This window comes from Anser cygnoides, chromosome 3 (assembly GCF_040182565.1).
Source record: "Anser cygnoides isolate HZ-2024a breed goose chromosome 3, Taihu_goose_T2T_genome, whole genome shotgun sequence".
Lineage (NCBI taxonomy): Eukaryota > Metazoa > Chordata > Aves > Anseriformes > Anatidae > Anser > Anser cygnoides.
The window spans coordinates 41,463,617-41,490,107 of record NC_089875.1 but is presented as its reverse complement, the minus strand read 5'-3'; the positions used below and the strand labels follow the sequence as shown (position 1 = coordinate 41,490,107).

At 34.5% G+C, this 26,491-nt stretch overlaps 1 protein-coding gene across 13 annotated transcripts in view; it reads left to right on the top strand.

The window, feature by feature from the left end:
* RYR2 (ryanodine receptor 2) overlaps positions 1–26,491 on the top strand; it is a 421,309-nt gene that overhangs the window by 201,414 nt on the left and 193,404 nt on the right. For all 13 annotated transcript variants that reach the window (XR_010830264.1, XM_066993993.1, XM_066993989.1 and 10 more), the window contains 8 exons: positions 1,143–1,264; positions 4,131–4,314; positions 5,040–5,175; positions 11,367–11,462; positions 19,131–19,249; positions 19,891–20,024; positions 21,709–21,950; positions 24,687–24,879. Coding sequence is in view for 12 of the 13 variants with exons in the window: in XM_066993993.1 (XP_066850094.1) it covers positions 1,143–1,264; positions 4,131–4,314; positions 5,040–5,175; positions 11,367–11,462; positions 19,131–19,249; positions 19,891–20,024; positions 21,709–21,950; positions 24,687–24,879 (1,226 nt within the window). In the remaining variant the exon portion in view is untranslated. The remainder of the gene's footprint in view (positions 1–1,142; positions 1,265–4,130; positions 4,315–5,039; positions 5,176–11,366; positions 11,463–19,130; positions 19,250–19,890; positions 20,025–21,708; positions 21,951–24,686; positions 24,880–26,491) is intronic.

Below are 26,491 nucleotides of genomic sequence, written 5' to 3'. Positions count from 1 at the left end.
CTTTACTTTTTATGTTCTGAGTATATTACCTTCTGTGCTAGAATGCTCAATGTTGGTTTCAAGTCCCAAATACCAACCGTGATCAAGCAGATTAGTATTATTTTAGGATAATAAGGCAGGATAAGGATTCTCCCATACGTATATACATCTTCCAGAAGCTACGTTAGTCCTAGTGTTTATTGTAAATGTTCAACTTTCAGGAAAATTTCTCAGCAAGGAAAAATATGTTTTTGCATTCTTTTATGAAAATAAAATAAGGAGACACGTTACAATTCTTACCAGAGATAATGTAGTGTTTATCCACCCTGTAGTATTTTCCATGACTGTTCTACACGCCAGAAGCATAAAGCTGGAGTAACATCTGGTATACTTAGAAGTTTATGCCTTATAACTTTATATATATATATATATATATATATATATATATATATATATAAAATTTGTGTGTATAATCTATCTACACACACCTACATTTATGTATTCTTTAGATATTTTATATAAAAATAATATACATTTAGGATACATTGTTTTATATACATATAATTTATAATATTAATTTATATAGTTATTGTTTAAAATAATTCTAGTTTCTGACTTGAGGCATAGTCAGAAAAGAAGCCGGTAGAATTGTTGGGCTAGTAAAGAATGCCTCTTTATTTTATTTTATTTTATTATTTTTTTTAATATCTTGTCTGACCTTGAGGGATCTGCTTCTGTGTAAAGGAAGAGCTTTTAAAGTGAACAAAACAACCCCACAAACCAACCCCTTTAGTCTTTTGATTTTTATATATATGTATATATATGAATGTATTTATGTATATGTTATGAATGTATTTATGTATACGTAAATGCTTGCATATGTATAAATATATATATAAACACAGGCACACACATATTTATAAAGTATGTTGTTAACAGAAGCTGTGGCTTTGGGATTATTATGGCTCTGGATCTGCTGGCTCTGTACAAGTGTGTCTTTGAACACAAGGAAGTAAAATACAGATTATCTGTTTTCAATTAAATCTCTGACTTTTTTTATATGACTTCTTCATTTCCTTCCCTGACTTACTATGTGAGTTTTCATACTTCTTATTTGTGAATCAAGATTAATTTTGCAGTGATGGCTTATTTTTGTTTTGCAGGCAATAATGCACCATGAAGGTCACATGGATGACGGTTTAACATTGTCCAGATCTCAGCATGAAGAATCCCGCACAGCACGTGTCATCCGTAGTACAGTCTTCCTTTTCAACAGGTTTATAAGGTGCGCCTTTAAAATGATATTTTTATTCCTTTTCTTATTTTTCTCTTTGGGTGTATTTAAAGTGACTATTAATACAACTGAGCACTGTTACATCTTCAGAAAAACATAGCAAAACAGATGAGTACTTCTCAATTCTTTACTGAATACCAGCAAAGAAGTATCTTAAGAAGTATTGTCCAATTTCTTTTTCTATGATCTAATATTACTTTATTGTTTAAATTTGATTTAAATGTTTAAACATACTGAAAATGGAAACAAATCACAAAGGGGAGATTATACTGACCAAAATTTTCTGTAGGCCATGAGGTGCATCATTTAGCTCTTTCTTTTTTAAGTATAGCTTTATAAAAAACAAAAAACAGACAAACCAAAACAAACAAACAAACAAAAAACAACAAAAACCTAAGCACTGTAGCTTAAAAAAAACTGATAACTTTGTCTGGAAGAATGAGATAACTGTGCAGCTGCAAACCAATACGAGGCAAATACACTGAAGTTCAAAGTCTCAAGCCAGTTTTCTTACATGTATTGTTATACCTTGTTTCTACCCTCCTCTTACACTTTCCTTATTCATTTCCTTTTAATGCTACTAGTTTCTTTAATATTTGGTAACATGTGGAATGTTTTATTTTATTGTTTTAGCCTCCTAAGAATACTGCAAGATCTATGAAATTTGCATTTATTTTCCTGCTCCAAACTTCTCCTAAGTAATACTGATAAAATGCTAATTCTCAAATGTTTTGTGACTTGAGTAATGGAAAAATGCAACGCTCATCACTGTTGTTGGCATTAGGAAAAAAATGATATGTGATAAGACTATATTGAATAATAAGCATTTCATAGGAACTCATTTTTCAAAGACAAGACCACGTGGGACATGGTGACCTAAAGAAACCATGTCCCACATCAGCGTACATCTGAAGATACAGACATGTCAATTTGTTGAAAAGAATTTACCCAGATACTAAAATAACAGAAAAAAACATGTTAGAAGAGTTGCCTACTAGAAATCCAAGAACTAGGTAGCTTTGTAAATAAAACGTTTCCTTAGGATCTTCTAAGGATGCCATAAAAGATAAAGACAGAGAAGGGCAATTTAATGATAAGGTTTCACAAATCAAGGTACTGCTAAATTACAGTAAAAATTTATACAAAATGCATAGCGAATTCAAGGTAGTGTTTAACAATTTAGTTTTGGCAGAATGTTACTACAAGAGGAAAAAGCTGAATTGGAAAGGGTTGAATTTATTCCATAAGTGTATAGTCCAGTTCTTTCGTGTCAAGTCAGTAGAAAAATTGCTGACAACTTCTGATAACATGGACATAAAAAAAAAAAAAGTAGTTTTAAAGATAACTTCTACAGCTATCTCTTTTGAAACATTGTATTACTTACTCTACTTACTCTAAAAGATTTTTATTATTAGTCAGTAAATACTCCTACTAAATTTATAATATTTCCTAAATTTAGAAGTCTTTCAGCCCTAGTTCAAAATTTGAGATGAAAATATGGGGGCAACATGCCTGTTTAAAAAACAAAGCAACAACAAAAGAAAACATCAAAACAAACAACCTCCCCCTAAAACCACCCCAGGTGTGGGTCAGGTTGCCAGGATCCTTCAGTGCCTTCAACACAAGAAATGGGGGAGATAACCCAGTGGGGCTGGGGGAGTGCATGTCTAAGTGTGCCAGATGAAGCTCAGCAGTCTTTAGGTCAGCTTAAAGCACTGGTGAATACAGAAAGGCTCTCATTGCTCTGTAGCTAGGTATCTCTTGAGCATAAGCTAGCAAGAGAAACCTTGTACAATGGCAGAATTGAGAATGCATCCAAACTGAAATCTGGAGTGTCAAGTAAGCCCCCACATCCTGCTCTCCACACTGTGTGCTGCCAGGGTAGGCTGTTTTTTTCAGGGCTGCTCTTTGCCCAGTGCTTGAGGGCCAGGCCGCCTCATGCCAAGTTCTGTGGAGTTTATTTGACATCTTCAGGAGTGCGTTTTCTTTCCCTTTCCCCTAAGGATGGCTGGTGGATCTACAGGCCCCCAGTAACCCCATTTTTGTGTCACATGCAGCCCCTCCTTCTCCTTCCGGAAGGTTCTGGTGGGCATCCTGCTGTCTTGGGGCAGCCCCCCTGCTCAGCCACTGCCTTCCCCAGGGACCCCAAGGAAAAGCTCTTGCCTTCCATTTACTGCACAGTGCTCTGGTGAGGTTTCATCTGCAATGGCTACAGTTCAAAAACATATGAGGTTTAAACTGAGGAGAAAAAAACCAACAGGGGTCTGGAGAGCACAGCAGTGAGGGGAAATTAGATTGCAGGGTTTGTTTGGGATTCAGTTTTGCAAAGGGTAGGTGCAACATGGAGAATAGCCTGCTTTCTCTTTCTAGGAGACAATGGGCAAGGCCAAGCTTGTGTTCTGTATCAAGGAAACAAAAAGGCTAGTGAAGTACTGGGACAGACTGTCTGGGAGAACTGGATCTTCCAGCACTGAAGATGGCTTAAGGGCAGGTTAGGGACCTGCTTGAGAGGTTTACAATATCTTGTCTTTACCTTCATCTTTCGTTCTGCCTCTGAAATTGCTAAATGCACAGGTAGAATAAGAGAGCTTGTTTTCTGGAAACAACATTTGTGATACTTCCAGTCATGGGAAAGACTGGCGATGATGCTGTGGTTGTTTGCTAGGGCTGTGTGGGAAGTGAAGGGTGGATCATTAAGGGGAGAATTGGGCAGACATAAATCATTGTTAAATAGTTATGTAGTTGTCAGAAAATGAGCTTTGAAATCTAAACAAAGCTTGCTTTTAATCCAACAAAGAGTTAAAAAGGTAAAATAAATGCTTTCCTAGTACCCAGGAGACTTTGCATCTTATTCCAGGGGCCTTGATGCTCTCAGCAAGAAAGTGAAGTCTTCCACAGTAGATCTACCTATTGAGTCGGTCAGTCTGAGCCTTCAAGACTTGATTGGCTACTTTCATCCCCCTGATGAACATTTAGAGCATGAAGACAAACAAAACAGGCTCCGAGCACTGAAGAATCGCCAGAACCTCTTCCAGGAAGAGGTAGTTAACTGTTTTACTCTTTTTTTTTTTGCACCATTTTGTCTGCAGGTATTCTCTCACGGTGTTTGTGGTGTTGATATCTAATACAGATTATGCTTCCAGTGGTTTTCGTTCTATAGGAGTCAAACTCTTTGCTATATTTATAATGTCTTAAGATCTGTTGATTTTCCTGTTTATTTCAGGAAATACATTTAAGGCCCCTTAAAAAAAAAAAAAAAAAGTTAGATACTAATATGAGCATATGCCCTGAATTCGGACTATAATTTACTCCTTTTATGTGAATTAATTTCTTCTCTTTATAGCTTCATTTCTTGATACAGGAGAATGTTACAGTTTAATAAGTATGCTTTAAGTATTTTGTCTAATATTCTCTGTTATTTCTCTGGTACTGATGGTTGGCTGTAATTAGTCAGATGCCTAAATGTCTCCTGGAGTAGAATGCCCGGAACACTGTTTATTTCTTATTTTGACCCCCCAATATGGTAAATTCAGTATCAGTGCTGTTTTTTTAAAAAAACTTTTCCATAGGGATTGCTTGTTTGATTCCACTTGTCTGACTCCACAAATATATTTTTATGTTTTACATACCCTGACTTTATTGGCTGGTTCTTTATTTTCCTAGATTTCTGAAAATCTTATGTATTTGTGCCATGGTGGTGGTTTTTTTTGTTTGTTTCTTTCTTTGCTTGATTTTCCTCCGATAATCTGAGCCTTTCTGTTTTTAGGGTATGATCAACCTTGTTCTTGAATGTATTGATCGCTTGAATGTATACAGCAGTGCAGCTCATTTTGCAGATGTAGCTGGGAGGGAAGCTGGAGAAGCATGGAAATCTATTCTGAATTCTTTGTATGAATTACTAGGTAAGACATATTGTGGATTACTTGGATTCTCTTAGCTAAAAATAACAATCAGATGAAAAGAAACTTGTACCTGTTTTAGTATAAGAGACTATCCACTGTGTAGAAATTTAGGATAGAAATTAAACAAATATGTCTGAATAAAATAGTTACCCTACAAAACCCAAGGATTTTTTGTATTTTCAGGTCCTTGCCTGTAGTTAAGAATAACAATTCACTGAAAACATTCAAATAATCTGATTCTTTTGGGCAATAATATTTATTCTGATAAATAATGTGTTTCTTACTTCAGCTAAAGGATTGACTGCTTTTTTATGTCAGTGTGTTGCTGAAGTATATTGTATGCTGTTCAAAAATGAGTAATCCAAATATATGTCAATGTGTTATTCTTGTGTTAAGGAACTGTGGCATTGTGGTCAGTTTTTTAAAAGTTCCTAGTTTTTCGCATGTTTTTCTGCAGAACTGCAAACTGAATCTAAGGCTTCTATAACCAACACACCTCTTATTTGCCAGTAATGACCAATAATGACTCTAACGTTATATTAAGATACAGTGTGCCGTGGAAAGGTTGCTGGCTTTTAGATGTAATATAATATGAAGAGTTTATCCACTTGCCGCCACTGAAAATATCACAGAATATTCTATAAGAATCTCATAGTATATTCTGTAAATGTAAGTTGGGTCCTGATCAAATTTCTATTCAGGTAGAAGTATTTCATCACCTGATATTTTTGCTTACCAATTTGAATTGCATATGTTATTTATGTTCTGCTGTGATTCATTATGTTAGGGTTATTAATCCACTGCTATAGCTGCCAGCATAGTTCACTTCTGTTAAGTTGTTGTCTACAAAAGGAAATTTTACTTCCTAAGAGATCATTTTGTCAATTCCTTGCTCTTCTGTCATCAGGTTTTCTCAGTGCCATAATTAAGCCTAAATAGTATTAACACTGACCTTAAATGATTGAGGACATTAATGTGTCCCCAGCATTAAACAAGCTTTGTTCAGGCTGCATACATATGCCTATAATGACATCTTTACGTTACACGTCATTTTTAATGTGTGGGCCTGCTTTCCTTTAAACATGCACATTTTGGCAAAAGCTTGAGTTTGGACCAAGTCCTTATGCAGGATTGTTATCTTACTTTCCAATAAAACAGAAGGCATTTGATGTATCGTTTAAACTCATAAAATGTCACTCCTGAGAAATGTGTTTGTAAAAAGAAGTGAGTTGGCAGTGCCCAGGTGAATATACTCTGTGCGCTATTAATTGGCTCTTTTGTAGGTGTGCATTGTGAAATATAATCACATACCAGTTTTTCTGTAGGACCTACTCTTATTTAGTATTCATTTATTATTGATACTTATAATACTCAGTTTTCTCTTTGTTCCACAGTGTGTGGCATTGAGTCTTGTTCATTGTGAGCCTTTTAAATCATGTTTGGGAAACAAAGCTATAGGAGTCCTTTTGTTCCATTTATGATTAGTGGTCTGAATAATTAGAGCTATTAATACGTGTTCTTGGAAACACTTCTGTGAAAAGACAAATAGAAGGTATTATCTCCCATTCACTGACAGGAAGAGATACAAAGAAATTTAGATAAAAATACTCCTATAATTTTGATTCCCAAATTAAGAGATGTGGGTTCTGCTTTTTTTTTTTCCTTTTTCTCCAGAATATCCAGCAATATTTCATGTGTGTAAGGCATACTGAAAACTGCCATCCCTCCAAATCCAGAGGCACAGAAAATGAAATTTAAATTACATACCTCACTGAAAATACACAAGTGGTGAAGGTGAAATCTGTCTGACCTAACGACAAGATTTTTTTTTTTTTGTGTACTTACTTTGCAAACCATCTTTCTATCTCCTTACTACTCAATAGCAAAGTGAGGAAATTGAAGCAGGAGTTCTCTACATAATACTGTTACAAAACTTTTCCATAGTCAAAGTAGGTCCATCATCTTTTGTTCTTGAAGAACAAAATCGTCTTGGGCTGAGAAATGATAATCAGTATATGGTACATGGTCCTTGATGTACCAGTGGGGTGCTTCTGTCTGTCCCACTACTTTTTCTGATAGAGGAAATAGAAGCAGTAAATGTCATTGAGACAAGAAGATGCCCTCTGCTTTGTTCCCAGAGAAAGGAACAAAGAGCTAGCTGAACATTGACTGCTGTCACTATTGCTGTTATGGTAGAAGGTGGTTCCTTTGGCTCTAATTCTGGTCTAGGAATTAAACCTAGTAGGTCTACCACACCTCTGTGTAGCTGAAGATTGTAACATGATGCGTATTCACAGGGTATTTCAGCTTAGGTTTCAAGGGTGACCAAAAGTGACATTTCCGAACTTTGGATTGATAGATTTTCTGAACGTTATAGGGTAATAGGGTAATCTTAATGGACTTCTATTTAATTTCATTTTTTAATTTATTTTCTTTATATAGTTGTAAGCTAAAATACACCCTCTGTACACCACAGTTCTGTAATGTGCAAGGTAGTGAGAAGTCCAGTGAGTCGGCACGTGGGTCAAAAGCAGGACTGGAACTTCAAACTTCAGATTGCTCTGATTTCAGCTGATGTTAGGAATTTGTAAGAATGATGATACACTCATCATTTGCTTACTAATTCTATGTGAAGTACTGTTTCAGAGGTGGACAGGAGTTTTTGCCACTGGATTTATGATACTTGATGATAGAGAAATGTTACAACTTGGGATAACAAATTATATTGTAGGTTCTTGAGCGGAGTGTCCAGATCCTTCCCCCCTCCACACACTTTTTTTTTTTTCCTCCTCACCCCCCTCAAATGTTTGCTCCTCTTTGTCTTGTGTTTTTCAGGCTGGAATAGGTATTTCTCATGTTTTTTTTTTACAGCTCCATCTTTCACTTACCTTTGCCAATGTCTGTCTGTCATTAGAACACTATGGTCTGTTACAGAAAATCAGATGAATACAGAAATCAGAAAATACAGAATGTTTCTTGCTGTTTTTACTACATTCCAAACAAAAACAAACAAACAAAACAAAGTGAGCAAACAAAACAAACAAACAGAAAAACATACAGCATTGGCTATCTTCATGCTTGTAAGCAACCATATTGTTTGATCTGAATATTTTGAAGGTAGCTCAACCAGTTGGAGGCAGAAAGGATAGCAAATTTTATCTTTAACAGTTAAAATTTGGAAAAGATGTTTAAAACTAAACTAAATCATAGGGTGAGCTTCTCATCACACCTGCTTATGTCTTTACTCCCCTAATACCTCTATGAATGCTTGAAACTGTGACATTGCGTTTTGTGTTTTTTGAAGATGTTTGCTCTTCCAATGCTGGGATAAAAAGATCATCCAGGATGAACAATACTGAAAACTGTATATCTTAATTTATCTTTCAGCCCATATATGCCCACTAAGTAAAGTGAATTTACTTCAGGCTTTAAGGTGATTATTTTGTGTATACTATTGGTCGTTATTTGAGTTAGTAAGAATAAATTAAAGAAGTTTTGGCAGGAATTATGAACATTTTAAAGTATCTAGACTATGTCCAGAGAATTAAAGTCTCAAATCAATGATGACTTTTTAGAGTATAGATGGAATACAAAAGTCTGTGCTTGTGTTATTCATAGATGGAGGGGAGTGTTGAAGTTTTTGTAACATGTAGTTTGTTTTTCAAAATGTTAAATTAGGCACAGCTCAGGCTGGAGGAACTAGCGGCTTGATTGCGAAATAATTTCCATAAAAGTCTGAAATTTCCAACTGACAAGACCAGATAATACCTTCTGAAGAGGTCTGCTTGTCCTATACAAAATATTGATTGTTTCCCTGGACTTGTACTGGGGAGAACAGTGCTCAAGCTTTTCTTGACTTTCCAGCCCTCTCAACCCCTTTTTACATTACTTCCCTAACTACATTAGCTTCTGGCAGCTACTGCTTAAGAAGCCTGGCCTTGATCTGGCTAGAATGAATTTGTCTGTTGCTCTGTTCTGAATAATGCTGGAGCTGTACAGTAATTGCATGGATGACAAATTAATATTGCTTGCTCTCCCTTGCTTCAGCAAGCAGTGCTTTGCCTTTGAGTCTGCACATATATAAAAGTAAGCAGTAATGTTACAATTTGTGGCTTTTGTCATGTCTTGACATTGTCTGTGACATATCTACTGCAATTTACAGGCCGTTGAGACTGGATGCTATAGCATATAGAAGTGCTTGCCTTGTATCTATTAAGGCATCTGTCCCTCCTCTATTACAAGTACATGCTGTGACTCTGAACTTCTATTGGACCCTTTTGTATCACGAAGAATGTACAAGAGAATGCATAATGATGTGATTTCAACATCTGACTGGGCACATCCTGTTTTCCTTTTTTTCTTTTTTTCTCCGTTTAAACTGGACACTAGTTTTCTTCACAGTTGGTGTGTGTGGGGGGGTGGAGCATCTGTTGAACATTCATTTGTTCTCAGTGTTGTATGCCTTGTTGTTTAATTCATTTTAACCACACTTTAACCACTGAGTACTAACCTTTCACAAACTTATGTTTAGCTGCATTTATGAAACCATCTGTGACTTGTTACTGCTACTGAAGTTAACTTTATTGATGCCATGTGAAGAAGTGAACTATTATTGCCTTCATTTTATGTGGGTACTTGAAGCACAGTGAGATGATTATGTGGCTTGCCTATAATCCAATAAAAAAAATGCATACAGAAACAGGTGTTTCTTAGCTCTAGTCTGTGTCTTTTAACAATATGTTCCTCCTCTTGTGATTTCCAAAGAACTATCTTCAAATAACAATTGTCATGATTTTAATTAATTATGTTAGAATTCAGGGCATAGATTTGATATAATATTTTTTTTACCTTACTAAAACAGTGGCTTGATTATTTCAGTGTATTGCTGTTTTGTGTGCCAGAATGTCAGGTCCTCAAGTGTAATATTTTATGGATGAATGCAAAGTAATGAATGAATCTTGCTGAACTGCTGACATTTATTACTCATTAAAATGTTAGCAAGTTATTTAGATGGTATTCTAATACTTACAAACTGATAATGCAACACATCTTATTAGAAAGTAATTTTTGAGTCGTGGAATGGTCCAATACCTGAGAAAATGAATAAAGTGATATAGAAGTGAAAGGCTGGTTAGCATACAGGTTATGGAGTTAGGATAGCAAATTATAAAAGATTCCTCTTTTGGTTCTTGGTGTCTCACTTGGAAATAAATTTTCATGCTGTTGAAGAAATTAGAAATTTTCATTGAATTTAAGAAATCTCAAATTCACTTTTTCACTCCTTTTTCTTCCTTGCTGGAGTCATAAATTCGGAGGAATATAATTTCCTGCTATTATTTTAGGTACTGTGAAAATAAATACATGATTGATTTTGTGAAAAATACCACGTTTGGACATATAACAGATTGCGTTCTTTGTTATAAATAAATAAATAAAAAGAAGACCATTCTTATGAAGAGCAGTTTGCATTGCTCCACATATTGAACAAATGTTAGTGACTCGCTGTTTTCTGAGCAGAACAGATGCTTCTCTGAGAGCTTGTTTGTATGCAAATCCAAGCAAATGCATATATTCCAGGATGGGGCAGGCATTGTGTGCCTACAGTGTTCAGTGAGATTTCTGGTCAGTTATACCCATGAAGCCAATGCATGTGTCCAGTCTACTTAAATCTTCAGCTCAGAGCATGAAGGTGGAACAGTTCCAAATCAGTCACCTCTTCCTTACAGCCATGTAAAAAGTATGATAAACAGCTCCTGGACATCTGTCTTGTTTTGGTTTTAGCATTCTTGAAAAAAGTTATTGTTCATCTCATATGTTGTTGTCTCCACGTTCTTCTCTTCCAGTATTTCCTGTTGTTACATGAATACTGGTTAACAGAACTTATTTTCTACAGTAGCAGCTGACTTTTGTGATAAAAATAGTGGCTTCTCTACTTCATGTAGATTATTCTGCAGGGATTATTGAGATGAATGTAAAACCAAAATATTTCAAATACATTAAAGTTTATTTTAATGCCAAGAGTATTTTAACATGTAAATCTAACCATCATTTTTGTTATTTAAATTTAATATGAAGAACTCAATAATTAAGGATTAAGAATCTAGTTTATTGAATCCTTACTTGGAAGACAGGGATTCTTTTAATTCAAAAGGCCTTATAATTGTGATTTTTTTTCTCTCTTTTTCCAATAGCGGCTCTGATTCGAGGGAATCGTAAAAACTGCGCTCAATTTTCTGGATCTCTTGATTGGTTGATCAGCAGATTAGAAAGACTGGAAGCCTCTTCTGGTATGATTTTTAATATTTTATCTTCCTTATTTTCCCAGTTTTTCATTCGTTAAAAATTGGTAATATACTTATTCAGGGTAATTATGATGAAGAATTGTTATTCTTCTTATGGGAGAGCAAATATATATATAATATATATATATATATTTTATATAAAATATATTCTGCCCTGCAGAAAGGGAGCTGGAGTGTTCTGGTTGACAGCAAGTTGAACATGAGTCAGTAGTGTGCCCTGGCTGCCCAAAGGGCCAGTTATACCCTGGGGTTCATGGGGCAGGGCATTGCCAGCCGGTCGAGGGAAGGGATCATCCTGTTCTGCAGTGGTGTGGCCTTACCTAGAACACTGTGTGCAGTTTTGGGCACCACAGTATAAGAAGGGCATAAAACAATTAGAGTGACCAAAGGACGGTTGCAAAGGTGGTGAAGGATCTAGAGGGAAAGATTTCATGGCTGATATTTGAGTCTCTTGCCCCATTTTACTGGTATAAATACTAACTTTCCATATTTTTTTTTTCTTGCGCAAAGATATACAACTGTTCTTTTGGACACTTAAGACTGATTTTTGACTCTTTTCCAAGCATGCTTTTTATGCTTGTGGTTATTTTACAGACCAGAAAGCAATGTAATGCTGCAGTAATTTTGTTGGTAAGAAATGTCACTGCTGCCTGCTTTTTTGTTTTTGTGGGTTTTTATTTATCTATTTATTTATTTTTGCCTCCTCTCTTGTTTTCCAAGATTAATAAAAATATTTATTGGATTAAAAAGCATGCATAGTGTAAGGTCTGTGTTCTAGATTTTGTACTTTTCAATGTAATGCTTCTTGGAGTTCTGTAGGTTACAGCAATACAGATATGACGTGGTGAGGTTTTTAATGTTTGATTTGCCAATTAAGTAAACTACAGGACATAAAAATACTATGAAATAGCTGAAATAAAAAACAAATGCTACAGAATCCTGCAAATTATTCCTTGTAACAAAAAGCAGAGGGGAATAAAAAAATATAAATAATGCAAATTACAGAAGTTTAAAATATTTAGCAGTTTTTGGTAGTAGTTCAACTTCAGATTTTTTATAATGGTAAGAAAATATAGATATGCTTCTAGATTATGTTAATGACCAACATAAAGAAATTGAAACTTCTCAAGACAAAATTATTATTTTTTTTAATGTTACCATTTCTGAGCATTTAGTGTAAAACTTCTATATATAAGAAATATATTTGGAGTATACTTTCTAGAGAAAGTTGAGAAAATGCTGTTTTAAGTCAATATGCAGTAAAAAGAATCCTGTGAAGAACATAGTAACCATGAAGCTGAAAACAATTTTGTAGTGCTTGCACTACCACAGGGAATCTCCATCTCAATATTTATTTATTTTTTTTTAATCTCACAGTGCTGGTATTCTTCCATTTTACATTTTTTTTTTTGTGATTTGACAATAAGAACATAACAGTGTAACTACTTGTAATGTCCTATATAACTTGTGTTAATCCTCAATATCCAATCATAGTCCAAGAAATTTAATAAAATATTTTGTATTACAGGTTATAATAGTTTTACTGTAACACCACATAGAGACTTGTTTCAACCTGTCTCTTTTTTATTGCCTGGTTCTAGCTACTATAATTGATATCTCTTGTCAGCTATTCTTTGATGTTCCTGTTCTGGTTCATGTTTATCTTTTCACAGGGAGTGTAGATATCGACGTGGATTTCAAGAGCTAATTATTAATAATAGCGCATGGAAGGTATATTCAGTCCACAGAAACAGATTTAAACAACATTCCATATTTACTGATTGCTGTGTTTTAAATTTTAGTTCTCTGTACTTCACATGTGCTTTGCTTTGTCATTACTATTAATGCATATCATTTTCCCTCCATCCCCTCTTCTGTTCTCTGCTGTTACCGTACTGGAGACATTTCCAACTGCAGATTAAGAAACATTCTCCAGTTGCAGTTATGACTGTTCTGTTTTATATACAATATTTGTTACTGTTTTGTTGAAAGATGACCTTTTGGGAGTCTTTTAAATATTATTTTCTGTAATTATGCTACAGTAATTTCAAAAGGCAGGAAGACCAATGGGCAGGATAGTTAAAACAGTAGTGAGAGCAATATAATAACCACCTTCCTGATTGCATATTTGCATTTTTTCCATTATCTTCTTATTTTAGTGCTCTGTGCTGTTTTGTGAACTGGAAGGAACATAAGAATCTTTCTTTCAATAATAATTTTTAGTTGATGCCAGACTTGTCCTAAGAATTACAATTAGGGAGAGTCATCCTTAAATTGGAGCTCCTTGTGGCCAGGGAATTTGACTTGTACCTTCATTATTTTAGCATTTCACATTGACAATAAAACGTGTGATATTATGTACAGTCATTTTTCTAATATATTGTTGGTACTCCTTTCTCAACTAGACTCACCCCACATTCAGTTCTGCTAAGCAGGAGTTGCAGGCAGAGCCATTTCCTAGATAAATCTGCAAATTTTGGAATTCTTAATTTGTAGGGTTCCTTCTATACCTGCATGATTTTCAGGAAAGGGAAGCTGGGATACTCTGACTGAAGCTTTCTGTTTGGAAAACCAGAATTCTTCAGCAAAATTGCTGCAGTTACTATACTAATGTACAAAATACTTTAACACTGGCACACATATTCAGGACTTCAGCTATAACAAGACTTCAGAAACGATGATTTCCATCAAACTTCTTACTTCTAATCTTTTTACATATCCTGTAGGTAATAGATAACCCAGAAAGAACAGCTTTTGGTGAGATATTCCCAGGGAATGGATAGTAGAGAAAATTAGATTTTTTTGGATGTATCTACTAATTTATCTGTGGCTTGTAGTATTATCTAATCTAGCTAGGATGTTGGGTTTCTATATTAACATTTATCCTACTCCTAATCAGTGTGGAATATTTTTAAACTATATTTTCAGCTCAGAAATATCACTCCTATCTGCACCTGAGACATATCCCATGCTGAATGTTTTTATGCCCTCAACTTTGTAGCTTGTTTGGTTCTATAAAATATTTTTGCAGATTTTTTTTGTTTTGTGTTTTTTTTTTCTTTTTTTTTTCTGCAGAACTATGTCCCCAAGGTGGGGGCTCTTTTACTATGCTTTTAGTTCCTACTCAGGGTGTACACCTGATCTGTTTCAGCCTTGGTGTGTTTATGCTCTGAATTCATGAGCTGCTCAATTTATTTGGGAACAGGAACATATGAGGCTACATCTTTTGTTCCCAGCTGGTGACACAGAGTTAGCTGCTCATAGCACTGGTGTCTAGTCAGAGATTTGCTGATCATTGTCACTATCACTAGTGTATTGTGTAGAGAACCCAGTGAAAGAGATATTGTAATCGAGCAATCATGCTGATTTACAGTATTGTTAGGGAAACATGCTCTGTAGATGCCTTGATTTTCTTGCTTTCATGAACATTTGGGTAACAGAATTTAAATGGAGACAAACATTTAAAAATGAGCAAAATCACAGGATTGATCTTTCTTCCACTTCAGCCCACCTTTGGTGTGAGAGCGCTCATCTAAGAAAAATGTTCTTACAATTATGCAGGTGCATGGGATTTGACTGCAACCTTCTTATTTTCAATGTATTTCCCTAGCTGTTCACAGTGAAATTGTTTCCTAAGATACCTAATTTTACTTTTGAAACTCTCATAGTTAGGATTTTCAGAAATAATTCAAAACTTTGCACTCAGCTTTTAGAGGTACAATATGAAATTCATTACAACAGTTTAAAATGCTGTGTTACATGTTCCCCCCCTTTTTTTTTTTAATTTGTAACAAGGTTTAAATCATGTTTTAAAAATTAAAAGCTAAATCTTTATGATGATATAGTAAGCTTTCGCCCATCTTTATCATAAACTCTGCATATGTTTGTGACATTTGTATTCTATTCAAACACTTTCTGCTTGATTGCGTTTTGCAACTTCAATGAAATTGGAGCAGGTCCAGATACATAGACAAATCTAAAAGTGAATTAGTCCAACCAAACCAACATTGTACATTTATATATAATATATATATATATTTTTTCTCTCTGAAATAGAGGGAATTTGCTCTTAGAACAAAACGTGTTTGATGATCAGCATTCAGATGTTGCAGTAACTGTTGAAGTCACTGTGGCAGCTGAGTTTAGTTGATAACATTTTTTTCTTGAATGTTTTACACCTTCCAAGTAATTTTACTTCCATTATTGAAAAGTTTAAAATTAGAAAACAAATACAATGTACTATTTTAAGACAAAATTATTATTATGAAACTATCTACACAAATGTGAAAATTTGAAGGTTATGGCTACCACGCTTATGTTACATGGTATTGTTTCCTATCGAATTACTATTTTTATTGTTAACAGTGCATTTCAGTGACACAATGAATGAATTGATCTCCTTGCATTCCTAGATCACTGTGGCACACAATAAAGCTGTTGATCTTGTTACAGATGACCTCTCTAGACTGAGGATCCTTTTGTAATACTTTTCTTACTTCCCTAGGTAGGGAGGTGTTCAAGTGACCCCTGCCTATCTAGTTGGCAGGCTGGGTGGACTATGGTCCTGAATGTTGCTGCAGAGCATCTAGTCATTTAGCTCTTATGACTCTTAGGTCTTTGTCCTTTTAATCAATAATGTTAATGTGATATACTGGTGATATACATCTACTGCAGCCCAACCCCACTACTGCCAATTTCATATTTAATATTAACCTTCCCGTATTTGTAGTAGTGACACTCTGCTTATATCTTCAGGGCTACAGAATCACTTGGGGAGGTCATATGTAGCTCAATATACATATCAATATCGTATTGCATGGATATGTCTTTCTTCAGAGTCACTGCTCAGAATAGGAAAATTGCCTACTATGTCTGTGCAGGGTTTCCTGCATTCTGTGTTTTCCTGTGTGTGTCTTCAAGCATATTCAAACAGACACTTTGAAACCTGTGTATGAGATATATCAGTTTTTCACTTTATCTGTTGTTTATCCTCTGCCTTTACTACACTTCAGTCTTTGAGTAATCTGTATGCTTTATTAGTGATGACAGCATATCTTCATCCAGATCCCTACGAAAAAAATATTAAGTAGTATTGGGACAAAAAATGATGGTTCTATAGTTTATCTGTGATTAACAAGTGATGTCTGAATGAAATCACCAGCAATTCCAGTCATTATTTTAGTTCAGATTTTCTTGGGAAATAAGAAATAAAAATACCCTTCTAATAGCAAGTAATTTAAAAATAATCATTGTCTCTTCTGACAGAGTAACTTGGTCTTGTCAAGAATGGGAAACAGCAAAATGAAAGATTAAAAAAAATAAAAATCTTTCTTGATATATGCTTGTTCATAACATTCTTATCTTTATTCCTCTGTGAGAACTCTGCACATCCCAGTATTCTCTTGTAAGAGAATTTTTTATTGGTTTTCTTTGAGAGGTCCATTTTCTTTGGATGCATTGGTCTTTCTATTGCTGTTTTTTAGTAGAGCTGTACTTGATCTGAACGCAAGTATGTATGATACAAGTTGGTTTGAATTTAGAAATATTAAAAAGATAAAATTCATGAACTGAAGGTATTTTCATCTTTGCTGGTATACAGCAATGGAAGATGTCATTAGTCTGCAAACGTGTGTCTTTGGATAGGTATGTTATTGATGTAATAAATCGTTAAAGGTGCTCACAATTCCTTTGTCCAGTGAGATACTTGAGAGATCCTCTAGGTGGGATTTTCTGCTGATCCTATGAAGACAATAGAATAGACATTGGATTCCTGGCTATTTATATTACTTATAAATTATGGTTTTAATATCAATCTATATTTTCATAGTACTACTTTTTCATTGCATTTCATTATTCGTTGCATAAGCATGCATTTCATATTTAGAAGAAACATATATATATATATATATATATATTTAATTTCCATTCAGAGTTTCTGGTTTTTGGTTTTTGCTTAGTTGTCTTTGAAATGCTTGTTCAATTAACTTAAAGCTTTATTTATTTTTTTTTTATTTTTTTGTGAGAGGCTTTATGATCAGTTAATCAGGAATTAATAAAAAGAAGAAAAATAATGCCTGTGATAAATCAAAGTATGTATTTTTTCCTTAAATTTGTATTTTGATTTTACTTAATTATTAAAAAATTGAAAGCTAAAAATTCATATATTTTTGTGGCAATTGACAGTTTGACCTGCTTTGTCATGTTTTGTTTGCTTTTTTAATCTAAAACCTGTTCTGAATTTTGACTACTGACGACTACTGATGTGGATGACCCACAATCTTGAAATTCTTAAGTGTTAGCAGTCATTTAATGATAATGCACACTTCAATTGGTGGTTTATTCAAAACCAGCAGAAATCGAACAGAAATGCACTTGGCCCCCCTCTAAGCTTTAGATCAAATCTGTAGTGTTGAGAGGGAGGCAGCTGACCAGTGTATGTTTCTAATCTAAATATTTCTGTGTCATCACTGTCTTGTGCACTGCGAGTAATAAAGCGAGTGTTCAGTTAGTAGCAGTTTGGAACTTTTTCTTCATAGCTGGGCCTGCTCTTATTCAACTGTTGGGCTGGTGAGCTCTTCCTTATCTGGGATTGTGGAAAGACCAGAGTACTCTTACTGATGGAGTGTTTTTGTCTGCTTCTTTTCATACCATGGAGTCTGCAGTGCTACATTTTTCTTTTGGTAAAAACGTGTCAAAGAATAGAAGACTTCTGCTACAGATGTTGTTTTGCAAGGGTTAAGCCGAGTGTTTGGAGCCATAGCTTGAATACCGGGATAAGGAAGGAATGATATCAGACGTGCAGCATGAACAGGAATTCCATAACTCTAGGTTTAAGACTACTTCTCAGCTCTCCCTCAGTGCTCTTGATTTTTCTCATTGAGAAAACTGATAATAGTGAACCGCATGCTTCATACTTGTCTTTGCCAAATGTGGAAGCTCCCAAAACAAGTGATGACTTGATCCAGCACATGCAGGAGCCTGTTTTACTGCCTAATTGCAGGGAACAATTTTAATTCTAATGATTCTTGATGGCAATGACTGCTGCTTTATTGGGATGGGAATTGCATTTAATTGGGAGGCAACTGGTGATTTAGTGGTTCTTACTTCCTTGTGCATTTTAGTTTCATGTTCGTTTTTGTTTGCTATTTCAGAAACATCACTGTTGGCTCCCAGCATAGTTGTTACATGCACAAAGAAAATGATACACAGCGGGCCAATAGACTGGAAATTTACCTCTTTTCTTTAAATAAGACATGTAAGATTTCATTAGTGGTTCATATGATTTTCTAAGAGGAGAAACAGAAAACTGAATACGGAGAGAATATTTTATTTATATAATATGTATGTACTGTGAAGTCGTCACTTTTTGGAGCCATTGAAAACCAATGTTTTACACAGTTTGAATTTTTGAGCATTGATGATCATGTTTATTAGTAAAATTTCCTAATAATTTACAGCTTTTTCTCCTTTCCTTTCTGATTTTTATTTCATTCACTGATTTGGGGAAATCCAGAAGTACCACATCAATCTTGTTTTGGTTTTATATATCACATAACTGTCTTATTGAAACTAATGCATGTAGCTGAGCAAATATTGGGAAGTATTATATGTAGTCATGTTTTGATATACCCTTTGAATTATTTTTTTTTTCAGGAATTCTAGAGGTTTTACACTGTGTGTTGGTGGAAAGCCCTGAAGCTCTAAACATAATTAAAGAAGGACATATTAAATCAATCATCTGTCTTTTGGATAAACACGGAAGAAACCATAAGGTAGGCATAGAAAGAGACTATAGTTAGGTGAACATTCATGAACAAATAAAACATACTAGTTTTTCACTGAGAGGGTGGCTGGGCACTGGAACAGGCTCCCCAGGAAACTGATCTGGCAGGTTCAGTGCCATGAGTACAAGAATCATTTGGACAAAGCTCTCAGACATCTATTCTTATTTTTGGGTGGTCTTGTGCAGACCCAGGAGTTGGACTCAATGATCCTTGTGGGTCCTTTCCAACTCAGAATATTCTATGATTCTATGATATTGCTCTGTGTATAAGTTTGATTTCAAATACTTCAATACTGTGTTCATAATTATGAATGAAACTTTTCCTAACAAGTGTATGGGCAGTTTGAAGAAGGAAAGGTGGACATTATCTGCTTTTTGATGAAAGCAGTGATACTACCTAAACCTCAAGGGAAGCAGGGAGAATACATCTTAATATTTTTAGGAGAATTTCAGAATTGTTATAAAATAAAATGACTATGTTAGATGAACGTCATGCTGTCGTACCCTTACATGTCTTCCACTAACAAGGTGTACAGCATTAGATTGCCAGAAGTAACTCAATGTGATTATGAAGTCTTTAACACGAGAAGAAAAAAAAAAAAAAGATGAAAAGAATCTATTTTTTTCCAGGTTTTGGATGTCTTGTGTTCTCTCTGTGTATGTCATGGAGTAGCTGTGCGGTCTAATCAGCATCTAATCTGTGATAATCTCCTGCCTGGAAGAGATCTGCTATTACAGACACGCCTAGTCAACCATGTGAGCAGGTAAAGAGAAAAAGAGTAAATCTGTATGTATGAACAAAGCAGAATAAAACTTGTGGTTAAAAGAAATAAAAATAGCCATTACAGAAAAACTGTTTTACATCCAAAACTTTAATTGAGGTATTTTATTCTCATTAGGATTTTACATACTGCAATATTTGCAATATTTGTTATAATCAAAATATAGGTAACAGAGAGCTGCTGCAAGCTAAAGCTGCACGCTCTCTCTCTCTCTCTCTCAATCTCAACTGCTTTAAATATGTGAAATTGTGAAGTCTTTTCAAACATTCTTGTCTAGATCTAACTGTGCTTCAAAATATCATCAAGAAGTGTTTTTGATTGCCTTCTTCCACCAATGTTTGTAATCTTGTGAGGATTGAGCTTTGGGCAAAATCAAGAATCTAATGGTAAACACCTTCACCAATGTCTTAAGCAGATATCGTGACTTTTGCATGGGATATTTATGGGGAGCTCCTTCACAGTATCTGAATTGTAGAAGTTACCTTCCAGCAGATGTTAATAGCAAGCTGGAGTGAGTAACATCTTAAACCAGCAAAGTAATATTTACAAAATATCACAGAGTTTAAATGTATACTAAGGCAGAAGAATCTGGCCTCAAGTGCAGATTCAATGCGGCCTTCCTCTATCTCAAACTTATGTCTCCTTAAAAAAGTCTCAGTCATTAAGTAAGAATGAAAGTTGAAACACAGAAATAGTAATTACAATTCATAGGAATTATATTTCTTAGGATTTATTAGATGTTGAAAAACATTAAAAAAATCCACAATTGTATGTTACGAGGAGACCTTTTGAGGTAAAAATAAATCCCAATCTGAAAATGAAATGAAGTTAACAAATGTATAGCTAATACATTCACTCATAATTTATACTCATTTTTCATACCCACATCTGACACACCCTCCCCTCCCTGGCAATACAGACAATAACACACCAACAAATATAATACATGGAAAGATGGTATAATAAGAAAAATTCCATGTTAGAAGAAATTTTAAATGTGTAGGTACTGATTGAGCTTCTAAGGTGAGTTTTGATCTTGTAAAGGTAAGGTGCAGCTGTCTTTCCCAAATACAGCTGCAGAAAAAGCTAATGTATTGAACATATTTTTTCTCTGTATTAGAAAGTCATGAATAAGTATATTTATATTCTTGCAGTGATAAGGAAAAATATTATTTTTCAAAAGTCAGAAAAACCAATTAAGCATTGAGAGCATTTAGAGAGAGAACAAAACTTGCATAACTTTCACCACAAATAATTGGCAAAGGAGGACTCTAAGGTACTGAAGTTTAATGTATTTTTTTCAGGGTACTGGAAAATTCTTATTGCCAGCCCATATTTAAAAAAGATTAAATTGGATAATTAGATTGATTAAATTGTAGAGTTGGGGCAAAGTCTTGACTAAGGTGGTACTGTGTTCAGTCAGAAAAGATTTAATGGGTGATCTTGCTACTAGTTTACCAATGATGTTTTTTTCTGAAAGGTAGCTCTTGTCAAACTTTTAAAAAATATTTTAAGAAGATTAAATGTCAGCAGCTTTTAATTTTACCTATATTATTCTAATTAAAAAAAAAACAACATTAAATGTGAGTTAAATGAAAAGTCTGCAGTAGTACATTGAGTGCTTGAGGTGAGTTTTTCATAACCACTTTTATGCTTTCTCTTTTAGCATGCGACCCAATATCTTTTTGGGGATTAGTGAAGGCTCTGCCCAGTACAGAAAATGGTACTATGAACTTATGGTGGACAATCTAGAGCCCTTTGTGACCGCAGAATCAACTCATCTACGAGTGGGCTGGGCTTCAACAGAGGGCTACTCACCGTATCCAGGGGGAGGAGCAGAATGGGGAGGAAATGGTGTTGGTGATGACTTGTATTCCTATGGCTTCGATGGTCTGCATCTGTGGTCAGGTAGTCTTTGCATCTTTTTTTTCTCTTATTCCTTTCTCTCTCTCTCCCTTTTTTTTTTTTTTTTTTTTTTTTTTTTTTTTTTTTTTTTTTTTTTTTAATACAAGGTTGTTAAACTTGGAGTTCCAGTGAGGTTGTTTTTCAGGAGTGAATTGGGTGTTTCAGTTGACACTTGAAATATCCAGAAACAGGATCCCATCAGAATATGTTTGAAGTTGATATTGCAAATTGAAAAATTTGTTTTATACAAAGTAATACAGGTGGAATAATAATTTGTTTCGGCCTGTTTTTTATAGTAATTATGAAATTTTTATTTAAAACTTCAAAATACAAAAAATGAATTCTGATGAATAGTAGTCTGTATTTCTAATTCCTGTGTGATAGTGGAAGAACAGCCTGAGAGACTTGATTCATAGTTATGCTTTTTGCTACACATTTTAAAACTAGATATTTTTTCTGTAGTGATGTCAACACTTTATTTGCATACATTAACTGTTTATTACATGACTTGCAAAATCATATTCCTGCCTTGTATATGGTGTGTTTAGTGTGTATTCATTATTTAAATGTCGTTGACCCATACAGGATCATCTGTTAATAGAAATTTCTGTATGCAAATTCTAGAAAAGCAGGACTGAGTATCCAAATTTTTTGGATTTGCTGTTGTTTCTGCAAATATCTTATTCTCTCTCCAAACTGAGTTAGCTCAGCAACATCAGAGTTATCTTTTTTGCTTGATTTTGCTTACATTCAAAGATTCCAAGGTATCATTTTGAATGGGTAATTCTATACATGGAGATTCCTAAACTTGAAATACATTTCTACTGCAGTTTCATTTTGTTGAGGAAAAAATGTCTCCTTTGATTTTGAGAGATTATTGGGTAGTGGTAAACTGTAGAACTGACAGGAAACTGTTTGAGGCTTGTTAGACTGGCAATTTGTGCCACTGTGTAGATATGAGCTTATTTTTTGAAGACCCTTCACAGATGAGAGAGACTTTGTTAGTGAGTCAGCTGTATGTATGATTCAGTGTCTTTGAAGATTTGAGGCATTGTGGCTAGGTACTTGGAAAAGAAGAGAGTTTTACATTTCAAAAAACTTCTCCAATCAAAATAGCAGAAGATTGTATCACAAAGTAACAATATACCCGCTAGAGTGGCATCTTGATAACATAGCTGCCACTTTTGCTCTCATGTATGGTGAGAATTGCTTTGGAACAATGATGCATAATTAATGGTGTCAGTAAAGATGTGTCATAATTGAGTTTGTCAGATGAAGTATTATTAAAGAAAAATCAGAAAATAATGAGGTAACCCAAATAACTTTTGTAGTTAGGTTTGCTTTTAGGGAGAAAACACAAGGTTACTTAAAATCAGAATTATTTTTCTACCTGATGGAAACTTCTCAATCAGAAATGTCACAGAATAAATGAATAATCTTTGTGGCCCTTAAGTCAATAATCCATCCCAGTCAAAAAAGTCAGACCAAATTTGTATACTTAGTTTTTAATATTAATTTCTGTTGTGGATGTGGCTGACAGATTTTAAAATATTGTTTTCCTTGACATTTTTTGTGGGAAATGTAATACATACATCTCAAACTTAGAAGGACTTGAAATAGTTGAATGTTGAAAATCATGGCCTTCCTTCTTTCTCCGCAATCCCAGGCTGGTAAGTCTCTGAAACATTTTGAAAATAATCCTTGGAGAATGAAGTATTTGCTGCGTTAATGAATAGCAACAATAATTCCTACCACTGAGCTGCTGTTCTGGAACAGGTCTTTGCCAGAATCACATTTAATTTGCATTTCTTTCTTTGGTCATGCCATTACTTCTCTAATATAGAGAAGTGGAGCTCATAGAATTTTAAAGCCTAAGGCCAGAAAAGAGACTTAAATCATTTGGGCTGACTGTGTAAATCAAAGACCATTACATATTTCTTTTAAAAAGTCAGTTCTTCATTGAACCCAATGACCCCTATATTTGGCTAAATTTTAATATCTAAAAAGGCATCTAGTCTCAAGTTGAACACCTTGAATACATGAAGCATCCACTGTTTTCACTAATAGTTCTTTTAAAGTTTAGTCACCCTTGACATTTTTAAAAAAAAAAAAAAAAGCTAAGTTGTTTCTCAAAGCAGTCTTTCGTGAATATATATGCTTCAAAACTGATGTTATCTTTGATATGTGCTGGGAAAATACTAGTTTAGTGTGTGATTATGAAACTGCCTAGTATCATCTGAAACAGGTTTGCAAGGGTACCATGATCTGGCCCATTTTCTGGTACAAGAACCATCTTGCTTTTCCTAAATAATTGGAAGTACAATACTTGTCCTTATCTTGAATAATGAAGGATTCTTTAGTTAAGTATACTAGGTTCCATATTACGCACTTAGGTTTGTTTTGCAATATGCTTTTACATGACTGTGAGGAATAAAATTTAATTTACCTGGTTTTGACTCTTTATAAGGGTTATCAGTAATTATTTTCACTTATGTAAGATGTAACTTAATCTTTACGATTAAAACAGCTTGATGTTTGTGTAGATGTGGTTGTGTGCTTTTCTTCACCATATTGCAAGCTTAAAATCAGGTCTTGGATTTTATAGGGTGAATTTGTGAATTAATGAATGTGTGCTCTATTGCTATGTTTCCTGTTGCTTTTTTTTTTTTTTTTAGGCTGCTGTGAACACCTGTATGATTCTCCGAAGTTTTGCTAAATGTGTCTCCTTTGCTTCCATAGGTTGTGTAGCACGAACGGTAAATTCTCCCAACCAACATCTGTTAAGAACTGATGATGTTATTAGCTGCTGTTTGGATCTGAGTGCTCCCAGCATCTCTTTTCGGATAAATGGTCAGCCAGTTCAAGGAATGTTTGAGAACTTCAACATAGATGGCCTCTTCTTCCCGGTTGTCAGCTTCTCTGCAGGAATAAAGTTAGTATCCAGTGTAGTTTTTTTCCTCGTCTCTTGTTTTCAGTAGATGTGAATATGCTAAATTATTTCCCTGGCTGTCTTCACTCTCATTTCCCTTTCTGACATCTGCTTCTTTGGCACAGCTCCAGTTCTTGGATAGTGAAATCTACAAAGGAGTCCTGAAGAGATGGTGCATCTGTTATTTTTCATAGGTGCATTCAGGTGGTTTGCAGATAGGCCTTTGAAACAGCTTTATGATTTCTTAGCTGATGCTATAATGCACATTCGCTTCCAGGATAGCATTTAACATATATGGGGAAAAAAACTATCAGTCTTTGATATTAAAAATGTTTGCCCAAAGGCACTTGTTATGAGGTGGTAACTATTATTTGGAGTATATTATCTGCATTTACCTTAAGAAATTGTGGTACACTTTCTTTTCAGCAGGACGGATTAATAGGAATTCAGTCAATCTGTGTTCTGATTATTGTACGGGTTTTCTATAAAATTTCAAGTCACACTTGAGGTACCAGACTTCTGCCTCCATGTTTTCAATAGTTTGAGACTATAATTTTAAAAAGTTTGTGAGAAATTCCAGCAGGAGGACTGACTTTAGCAGAACTGCCAAAGGTAAAGGCTGAAAGCTGATTTCTGCTGGAGAGAAAGCGATGCTTGGTTAGAGATCATTAAAAAACTGATAAATACTACAGAAACTAAATGCTAGCATCTTATTCCAAGTGCAAAATGCACTTCTTTAGACTTTCCCTTGAACAATACAGTTACAAAAGACATAGTGTGATAAAACTATAGACATGCATTCTGTGAAATTCAGAACCATTTGCCTGTATGCCTTATCATGCTTTATTTCATGAGATAAATATTTGACAGATATTATTCATGTGCTGTATAAGACTGACAGCAATCTTATGAGACACAGCAAATATTAAAGAGGGGACAACATAATTCTGTTGCAAAGCCAGGGATTTTCTATTTTTTTTTTCCTTTAGAATTGAAATGTTCTAGGAAGATATATATATATATATATATTTCATGTAATTTCATGCATTAAATTTTTTAGGAACAAAAAAGCTATGAAAAATTCACCATTTTGTAATGAATAAAAGAATGTTTTTCCCTAGGTTTCTACTAACATGACAAGTATGTGATTTGGGGAAGAAAATATGGGAGCTGTTGTGTTGCATCCTAAATGTTTAGTGTTCTGTGAGAGAAAAGGAAGAATCATATTCTGCTGAGTTTTTAGGCTCATTTCTGAAATGAGAGAGAATGGAGAATTTCCCAATGTATAGAGAGTTGACAGGTTCTTGACTGATTACTCTGGGCTATAATCTCAGCCTTCTGAAGCTTAAAAGCCTACTGCTTATTTCATAGGCATGCCAAGCAAGCTGATCTCCTCCCCCCCCCCCCCCATCACTGATTTAGAATATTTTTATTGAAGTAGAAATTAAGTAAAAGAAAAAAAATGCTTTGTTTAATTTTCCTCTCTTTTTTTTTTTTCACTTACTACTCCAGCACTAGTTAAAGTTCAAATGTAAACAATGCAAATAAACTGTAACAGTGTTCTTTTCTTTCTCTTTTTTTTTTTTTTCAGTAACATTCAGAAGTTGTTAGGCTG